Raw genomic sequence first — 10,216 nt, forward strand, 5'->3', positions numbered from 1 at the left:
AGTATTTTATGCAACCAGTTTAAATATTTTGTCCATCATAACATTACTGCTCCAACAAACTCTAGTCCGCTGTCAAACGCAACTCCTCACATGCCCATAAAATGATGCTTCATCATCACACTTGTAGTAAAATCATCCAGTAAGTGAACCGAATGAATGAATAGAATACAACAGGTGTATTGTTTTACTCACAGACTAAAAACTGTTTATTTGTGCACAGCATAGAGTTACAGATGTTATGAACAGATGTGGCTTACTTGTCATGTTTCTCTGCTAGAATATGAGAAACTGTTACATACGATTACTAAGGGCAAATTCTCCTGTTTTAAAGAAGTCCAAAAACATGTGATACGATGTGTAGATTCTGAGGTACTATAATCTACATGGAGCACATTTGACATCTGAACCTGTGAATGGAGGCCGGGCAGCTGCTCTCGGGTCCTTGCCAGATCCAACCTCTGTCAGTGAGACTTATGTGTTTTTATTCTCTATCAACAACACGATTTTGACCCGGTGCGACTTATAGTCAGGTACGACTTTATTTCCGGAAAATACAATAAATAAGAAAATCATTTGACTTAATTTAAAAGAACAAATCTACAAATTGATAAAGGCACAAATTTTTTGGTTTTCCATAATACAATTAGCACTCTTGGCATCTGTGACCTCATTATACAGCGTCCCTATGTTACTTGTGTTTTTTTGCATAGCCGAATTTCAAACATTACGAGTTCAAGCTACTAAGACAGACAGAAAACATGGACAAGTTCTTGAAAAGGAAAACAGTCGACGATGGTTATGTGGGATAGTGGTGTGCCATGGGATTTTTTTAATCATAAAAAGTATGCCGTGGTAGAAAAAAGGTTGGGAAACACTGACCTAAACCACAAAGAGTTCATCTGCAGAAAAGCGTCCAAAAGAAAACACACAGCAGTATGTAAATTCTGTAATGCAGTGCTTACCGAGACGGCTGGGACCACGTCAAACTTTTATCAGCACTTAGAAAGGAAGCATAAAGAAAGGTTAGCTAGCTAACGTTAGCAATCTGCCTCTTGCTGCATTCCATTCAACTCGGAAAGTCAGATTTTCCCAACTTCCTACTGGGTAAAGTGCAACGGAACAGCATTTGAAGTCATAATTACAACTTTGAAAGTCGTGCAGAAATTTTAAACTCCGAATTCACCGAGATGCAGGTGCGTGACGTCACACAATCTTGTTGGCACCCAGAATGATGTACAAAATAAGTGATAAACATTCACTTTTATTAAATAATATCGATAAATTAGTCAAAGTTCCTACATTACATGATATTAAAGCTTGTTTAACAAACGATAGCAGAGTAGCAGGTAAATTATACCCTCTTTTGATAATCGTACACCTGTAGAACAAATGCTAGCGTTGCAGATTGTTTCTAAATTGAGTTGCTAGGAGACATCTTTGGTGACAGTCAAACACCTGCTAAGCTAACAGGAGCATTGCAGTTTTGTTTCCTTTAACGCCATCTTCCGATCATATGGAATTGGAATGCCTTTAGTCGGAGATCATTTAATGTTTTATAGGGCATTCAGTTGCTTTCCAGCTATTGTATATAAAGTTACATCAATGTTAGCTAATGTTAACTCCGACATAAATGCTACACGCAGTGGTAATGCTCCCTCACTTGGGTGAGAGAACTGGAGATGTGACAGCAGAGAGTAGAGACCAAGTAATGCGCCTCCACTTAAATAGGCTGCTTTTCTTATGTTTGGCATTCTTTGTTCTATTTTTTGGATTTACATAGCTATGTGGTTAGCAAATTGCACACATTTATACAAGGCTTGTTGCTGGTTTAAAAACAACAAAAAAACATATTATATTGTTTAAGAAAAGACAGAGAAAAGTGGAGACTTATGTACTGAATAATTGTTTGATATATTCTGTACTTAATAATGGTTTCTAGGTGAAGAGTCATCAAGAAAACCAGATGCGATGCTTGTACAAAAAATTTATTGTTTTAGGTGGATGGTAAAACTTGGAAAAGTAGTGTTAAATAAAGATGGTTAAGTTGATTTCAGCTCCTTAGTGTTTGTTTGTATTTGTTTGATCATAGAAAACAAAGGAAAATTCACACACATAAAATGCACCTCTGCAATGCCTTTTGATTATTTTATCAAGACATTTCTCATGGTACACTGACACACACACACACACACACACACACATATGGCAACAAAAGTGGTGAATGAAGAGGAATCATCATTTGTTTTCTGTGGGTGTTTTTATGGGAATGTGGATCTTTGAGATCATTTGAGGAGTGCCTATGGTTTGCATGTTCCACATTTTACCGTAAGTGTGTCACGCAGTGTGGGACTTGCACTGGTCTGGTCTTGGTCTTGACTCGGTCTTGCCCTGCCTTGGTCTTGGTCTTGACATGGTCTCAACCCCTCAAAGTCTTGGTCTTGGTCTCAGTTTAGGTGGTCTTGACTACAACACTGCTGAAAGGTGATGCCTCTGTTAAAAATATTATTGGCTTTTTAAAGTGTAAACAAGTGTAAATAGGATTTTCATTCCTATAGCCACCATATTTAACATTACAATTTCTCCCATTCATATATGACCCTTCTCATAATGTCTTTGACGGCTCTCACGCCACAAACACAGACAAGTGGAGCAGAAACAGTGAAGCATGCTTGTATTGTTATACTGATTATGGAACAACGCTTAGCCAAACAGCTTCACTGACTGGAACTAACCATTGTATAATGATATTTAAAATAAATTTGACTTATTAAATTCACAATTAAATTTGTAAAAGATCAGAAAGATAAAATCTGCTAGTGGCTAGTGATCAAAAAGCATGTAATGTTAAACAACGTAATGTTAATAGATTCGAGTAGAAAAAGAGATAAACTACACACATTTAAGAAATAGTAAGCCAATAAGTGTCAAAACTGTCCACCAAGTGACAAATGCAAGCAAAAACAGGATTAATGAGGAGTGAATAAAACAGAGCTACTGGACAGTAGGCTTTAGGACTTGCAACATAATACAAGGTTTAAATCCAACATAAGAACAATAGCTTTACCCTCGACTGTATCAGAATCAGAATCAAAATGAGCTTTATTGCCAAGTATGCTTACAAGGAATTTGTCATGGTGTCAGAAGCTTCCAGTGCAAGAGATTGCAATGTATATACAGTACATACATACATACAAACATATACATTTAAACATATATACATATAGTGACATCAAATAAATAAATAAATAATACGATATAACAGATAAAAAAAAGAGAAATATACAATAGCGCAATAATGTTGTTAGAATATTTTATATACAGATATACATTTATGTGCAGGTGAAGTAATGTATTGAAGAAGAGGTAGGATATGTTAAAGTATATAAATGAAATATGGATATAAGTAGGAATGGATGGATTGAATATTGCACATGGTTGTATTGACCAAATGAAAGTATTTAGGGATAGTTTGAACTGTTCATGAGGTGGATGGCCTGAGGGAAAAAACTGTTCCTGTTCCTGGCTGTTTTGGTGCTCAGTGCTCTGTAGCGCCGGCCAGAGGACAACAGTTCGAAGAGGAATTGTGCTGGGTGAATGGGGTCAAGAGTGATTTTACCAGTCCTTTTCATCACTCTGGATGTGTACAGTTCTAGCAGGGTGGGTAGGGGGGTGCCAATAATCCTCTGAGCAGTCTGAACTATCCTTTGAAGTCTTCTGATGTCTGACTTGGTAGCTGAACCAAACCAGACAGTTATAGAAATGCAGAGGACAGACTCATTGACTACTGATAAGAATTGTATCAGCAGTGCCTGTGGCAGGTTGAACTTCCTTAACTGGTGAAGGAAGTACAACCTCTGCTGGGCCTTTTCAAAATGGAGTCAATGTGGGTCTCCCACTTCAGGTTGTGTGAGATGGTAGTGCCCAGGAACATGAATGACTGCACTGCTGCCACAGTGCTGTTCAGAATGTTGAGCGGGGTTAATGTTGGGGTGTTCCTCCTAAAGTCCACTATCATCTCCACTGTTTTAAGTGTGTTGAGCTCCAGGTTGCTTTGACTACACCAGATGGCCAACTGTCCAACCTCCCTTCTATATGCAGACTCGTCATCATCTTGGATGAGGCCGATGACTGTAGTGTTGTCTGTGAACTTCAGGAGCTTAACAGAGGGGTCGTTGGCAGTGCAGTTATTTGTGTAGAAGGAGAAGAGTAGTGGGGAGAGCACACATCCATGTCATGTACAAAACATGTACAATCAGCCAATGCTGATTGTACATGTGGAGGTGAATTTCTCATTTCTCACTAGCTGCTGCCTGTCTGTCAGAAAGCTGGTGATCCACTGACAGATATATGTGGGAACAGAGAGCTGGGTTAATGTAGTCCATAGGAGAGTGGGGCTGATGGTGTTAAAAGCCGAACTGAAGTCAACAAATTGTATCCTTGCATAAGTCCCTGGTCTATCTAGATGTTGAAGTATGTAAAGCAGTCCCATATTGACTGCATCATCCACAGACCTGTTTGCTCTATAAGCAAATTGAAGGGGATCCAGAAAGGGTTCAGTGATGTCCTTCAGGTGGGCCAACACCAGTCACTCAAATGACTTCATGACCACAGACGTCAGAGCGATGGGTCTGTAGTCATTAAGTCCTTTGATCTTGGGTTTCTTTGGGACAGGGATGATTGTGGAGTGTTTAAAGCAGCAGGGAACTTCACACTGCTCCAGTGATCTGTTGAAGATCTGTGTAAAGATGGGGGCCAGCTGGTCAGCACAGGATTTTAGACAAGTGGGTGAAACTCCATTTGGGCCCTGTGCTTTTCTTGTCTTCTGTTTCCGGAAGACCCGGCACACATCACCTTCACAAATCTTAAGTGCTCGTGGAGTAGCAGGAGAGGGGAGGACGGTGGTGGCAGGAGGTGTAAATGTTTGTGTGCTGTGAAGGTCAGAGTGGGTGTGGGGTGTGAGACTGGGCTTTTCAAATCCACAGTAAAAGACATACAGGTCATTAGCCAGTAGCTGATTCCCTACAATGTTGGGGGATGGTGTCTTGTAGTTGGTAAAGTCTTTCAGGCCTCTCCACACTGATGCAGGGTCGTTAGCTGAAAACTGATTTTTCCGCTTTTCAGAATAGCTTCTTTTTGCCACTCTAATATGTCAGTCTGTATTTAGCCTGATTGTACAAGATTTTATCCCCAATTCTGTAAGCATCCTCTTTGGCCTGACGAAGCTGCCTGAGTTTTGCTGTAAACCATGTCCTCACAGAAACTGATATATGATGTCACAGTATCTGTGAACTCATCCAGGTCTTTGGCTGCAGCTTCAAAAACACTCCAATCAGTACAGTCAAAGCAGGCTTGTAGTTCCAGCTCTGCTTCATTAGTCCACAATTTTACAGTCTTTACTACAGGTTTAGCTGATTTTAATTCTGCCTGCAGGATGGAAGAAGATGAACCAGACAGTGATCAGAGAGTCCTAATGCTGCACGTGGGACAAAGCGATATGCACCTTTTATTGTTGTGTAGCAATGATCCAGTTTATTTCTGTCTCTGATGGGGCATGTAATGTGCTGTCTGTATTTGGGCAGGTCACGTGTGAGATTTGCCCTGTTAAAATCTCCAAGAACAATAATAAGTGAGTCTGGGTGTTGTTGCTCTGTGTCTGTGATCTGATCAGCCAGCTGTTGCACCACTGCATTCACACATGCGTGTGGAGGAATATAAACACTCACAAGAATACACAAGGAAAACTCCCACGGCAAGTAGAAAGGCTTACAGTTTATGAAGAGCGCCTCTAAATTAGGACAGCACATCTTCTTCAGCATTGTTACATCTGTACACCAACATTCTTTGACGTAAAAACATGTTCCACCGCCTCTCGTTTTCCCCATTAATGCCACAGTGCAATCCGCTCTGAATGGCTGGAAGCCAAGATGTAATGCGCTGTCCGGGATGGCTTCACTCAGCCAGGTTTCCATGAAGCACAATGCAGCAGAATTTCCAAGTCCTTATTTTTGCGGGTGAGGAGAAATAATTTGTCCATTTTGTTAGGAAGAGAGTGGAGAATCGCTAAATGGATGCTTGGCAGCGCGGTTCGAAAGCCACACTGCCGGAGTTTGACCAGCGTGCCGGCTCGCTTCCCACATTTGAGTCTTTTAACGCCCTTGTACAACACCGCAGCTCCTCCGATTAAAATATCCAACAGAACGTCTGAATAATCAAAAACCGGCAAAAGATTGTCTGCTGTGTTCTGCCGAATATTCAGCAGCTCGTCTCTGGTAAAACTGATCGGAAATAAATTACTAAACACAGGACAAACAAACAAAAACAGCAAAAGAACTGGAGAGCTCCATACCGAGGTGGCCATCTGCTGCTCCATCTTAGATGTCAAATTATTACTTAGATGTAATAATAAACATAAATAAAATTAATGAGATACAAATGGTCTGCTGAGTACAAGCATACAACATTTTGACTTTTACCTCTGTAGAAAATTTACCATCAGATTTTTTTTCTTTTGTTGTCGTTGTATCATGGCTGTTAAAAAATTAAAATTCCAGTTGTTTTAGATAACTATTTGTACATGTTCACTAAAGGCAGACTAATCTGAAACAGATCTGGAGTTGGTTGTATTTCTTTGGCAGTGAGTTTACTTTAGCTCTGCTGAATGCTAACAGGAAAATGCTTGTTTCGTAGGGGCAAGTTACAATGTCAATCACTGCCAAACAAAATGTCAGCAGTATGCACAAAACTGCAGTAATTTGCACAAAACCATATGCCAAAAGAGAGCACAGACACACCACAGACCACCTTATGAAAGCAGTGGAAATTCATAATTCATAGACCATGGGGCAAAATCGACACTAGTAAACATTTTTGTAATTAGGATAAGACATGAGACTAAAAAGAGTGAAGAAGGGAACTGAGAATATAAAAGGAGTATATCAGTTATATGGTGTGGGCTCAAACCCGAGAAAGAACTGATATCCTTGATAAGAGTTTCATAAGGTCTGTCACAGAACATCTTTCTTATCTAACTCTCTTTAGACTACTAGAAGGAGCCCTAAGAGGAAATTACTGACTGAAATTACAACAATAACAAGCATTACACCATCCTGATGAGCCAAAAAATGTCTAAGGTAGGAGGGGAAACTTTCTTTGGAGAGTTGAGAATGTGTCTCTTTAAGGCTGATTGGGCTAATGCAGGAATCATGTTGCTTGTCCATCTCCTGAATTTTTCATCCATTCCCTGGCAAAAATAAGACTCAGCATCAGATGGAATAGACTATGATGTCACAGGAAGAGAACGGGATGGAGAGAAATATGGCAGGTCTGAGAGAATGCTCAAATTGAGATGGCAAAAAAACTGCATGTTCAGTTGTCTGTTACCTCTTTATGGCATCTATGACCAGGGTTGGGGAGTAACGGAATACATGTAACGGGATTACGCATTTAAAATACAAAATATAAGTAACTGTACTGGGTAGCTCAGTAGTAAAATACGCTGGCTACCACCCCTGGAGTTTGCTAGTTTGCTAGTTCAAATCCCAGGGCGTGCTGAGTGACTCCAGCCAGGTCTCCTAAGCAACCAAATTGGCCAGGTTGCTAGGGAGGGTAGAGTCACATGGGGTAAACTCCTTGTGGCCGCTATAATGTGGTTCATTCTCAGTGGGGCATGTGGTGAGTTGAGTGTGGTTGCTGTGGTGGGTGGCGTGAAGCCTCCACACACGCTATGTCTCTGTGGTGATGCGCTCAACAAACCACATGATAAGATGTGCAGGTTGATGATCTCAGACACAGAGGCAACTGGGATTTGTCCTCCGCCACCCGGACTGAGGCGAATCACTATGCGACCACAAGTACTTAAACGCACATTGGGAATTGGGATTACTGCAGAGATTACTTTGCATTTTATTGTCATTTGTTTCATTTAATATTTAGTCCTTTCAGATGGAAAAATCTATACATATAAATGATGCGATCCAAAGTGCATTTGAACAGCGGTGAAACACTTTCTTATGATGTGTTACATTCATACAAGCAGACATAGAAGTAAGTTTGAAGTAAGTTTGGAGCAGAAGAAATAGAAATAAACCTTGTGTAAATTGTCAGCTTTACGCTAAGCTAAAATGCTATTTCTAGCCATTTTACATGCACGTTACCAGACACGATCATATTTTGTTATCAAGAAAATTCACGTTAGATCATAATTTCTTTTTTCTAGTAAGATCTTTGATATTAGGGCAAAAATCATATTCTTGATAATAATTTTTGTATTGATTTCCTGTGAAAATATCTAAAAATCCTTAAAACAAGATCAGTTTGATTTATCTTGTTTTAGAAACAACACTGCATAAGATATTTCGGTTTTTCAGAGAATGTATTTTTAACATGTGTATTTTGTCTTACTGTACTGAGTTTTTATAGTCAAAACAAGTGAAAAAATCTACCAGTGCTGAAGAAGTAATCCAAAGTATTTAGAATACGTTACTGACCTTAAGTAATATAACAGAATACATTATAAATTACATTTTACAGCATTTATTCTGTAATCTGTAGTGGAATACATTGCAAAAGTAACCCTCCCAACACTGTCTATGACACAGATAGATAAGGCTTCATTTCCTCTTTCCACAAAAACCTTTAAGCTTTTATCTGTCTCTCATTAAGTTTCATACTGGAGGTATTGTGCTTAGAGTCATCAAACAAAGAGAGCAATGCAAATAGAAAAATTTTCCAAGCAGCAAATACACAATCATATCTTTCTTTGGTAGGAGTTGCCTTGTGTTTTGTAGCCAATCAAAGCTGACCAAAACCCTTGACAACCAACCGCAGCCTGTGCTACTCACCACGCTGAAGTCTTCGGTTGAGCAGTTCTGCCCGCTGAAGTTGCAGCTTTTCAGCATATCCTCCAGCTGGTGGCCAGTCCGCTGGAAAATGTCTAGCATGTCAGGGGGTGGGTACTGGAGCTCACTTGGCCGGTGTCCTTTACGGCTCTTGGGTGGCAGGCCGGTGAGGTTAGCCAAGTGGTAGATGTCCGCATCAGTGAGGGCAGAGAAGCGGAATCGGTTGACATTACAGAGCGTGACGGCTGGGAAGGTGAGCTCACGGCGGGTCTCTTCCCTCACTGTCGTCAGATGGTGGTGCTCTAGATAGGTTGCCGTGCTCCATGTTGCTTGGTACAGGAAGAGACTGAGAGATGCCAACAGGGCCAGTGCCCAGAGGGTCTGTCTCAAACCCATGCGCCCTGAACCCGAGGTCCCCAACACCCGAGCCAGACCATGTAATGAGGAGGAGCTTGCGAAGGATGCCAGATCAGCCATGCCCCCTCTTTGCCGCTGAAGGCTGTCATCTAGCACGCCTGTCCGGTCTGCTTCCGTTGGGGCCACGTTGTCTTCGTCACCCTCAGCAAACTTGATTTTGCAGACAAATTCGATGGGCATGTGGGTGGCCAGGGCTGTGTGTGTGTAGAGCCCTTTACAGACTGCTCTGGTCTCTCTTGCTGATCTCTTTCTGAGGCTTCGCTCTTTTCCTTTCCACCAGCTGTTATATCACACTGGAGCTGTTAAAACATTTTGATAGAGCACTTCTTAAACCTGTTCTTCTCTTTGATTTTCTCTCTCAGACCAAGCTGTGTACTGTCCTATTTATAAGAAATTTTGCTTTTATCAGTTTCAACTGGTATCAGTTTCCTCATCTCATTTCTATTTCATTCTTTTAATACTATTTCTTTACACACTTTTTCTACTCTTTCCCAGCACTCTGTCTGTCCTATCTCCACACAGTACTTTTTCCTCAGGTGCTCTTTCTCATCTATCTTTTCTTCTTGTCTATCCTTTGAATCCACTCTCTTCTTCTTTTCCCGTTGGTCTGAGCTGTGGTCTAATGCTGCTGTTGGAGATGCAGAGTGCAGATGTTGAGAGGAGAGGAAGGAGGTGCTTCGTTCAGCATGTTGGTGCCCCAGGATGTGCCAGAGAGTCCAGAGAGAGTAGAAGCATGTGCTGTGCTGAGAGAGACAGAAACACATGTGAGTTCCACAGCTCTCCTCAGCTGCTCACTGCCAGCTGACGTAGCTGCTGCTCAAACTCCTCTCACACACTCAGGGAAAGAGAGTGAGAGAGACAGAGAAAGAGAGAGAGAGAAAGAGAGAGAGAGAGAGAGTTTATATGAAAGATAGGGAGTAAGGATGCTGCCCTCTCTACAGTGCATGCCTTACAAGAGAGAG

The 10,216-nt window shown here is 41.0% G+C and overlaps 1 protein-coding gene across 1 annotated transcript in view; it reads right to left on the bottom strand.

Annotated features, from left to right (window-relative positions):
* Positions 1 to 9,927, bottom strand: part of LOC127448859 (acid-sensing ion channel 4-B-like) — a 50,946-nt gene extending 41,019 nt beyond the window's left edge. Inside the window, exon 1 of the mRNA XM_051711724.1 lies at positions 8,841 to 9,927. Within this exon, the coding sequence (XP_051567684.1) occupies positions 8,841 to 9,434 (594 nt within the window). The 5' untranslated portion in view covers positions 9,435 to 9,927. The remainder of the gene's footprint in view (positions 1 to 8,840) is intronic.
* Between the last annotated feature and the right edge of the window lie 289 nt (positions 9,928 to 10,216).

Source organism: Myxocyprinus asiaticus, chromosome 12, assembly GCF_019703515.2.
Source record: "Myxocyprinus asiaticus isolate MX2 ecotype Aquarium Trade chromosome 12, UBuf_Myxa_2, whole genome shotgun sequence".
Classification (NCBI taxonomy): domain Eukaryota; kingdom Metazoa; phylum Chordata; class Actinopteri; order Cypriniformes; family Catostomidae; genus Myxocyprinus; species Myxocyprinus asiaticus.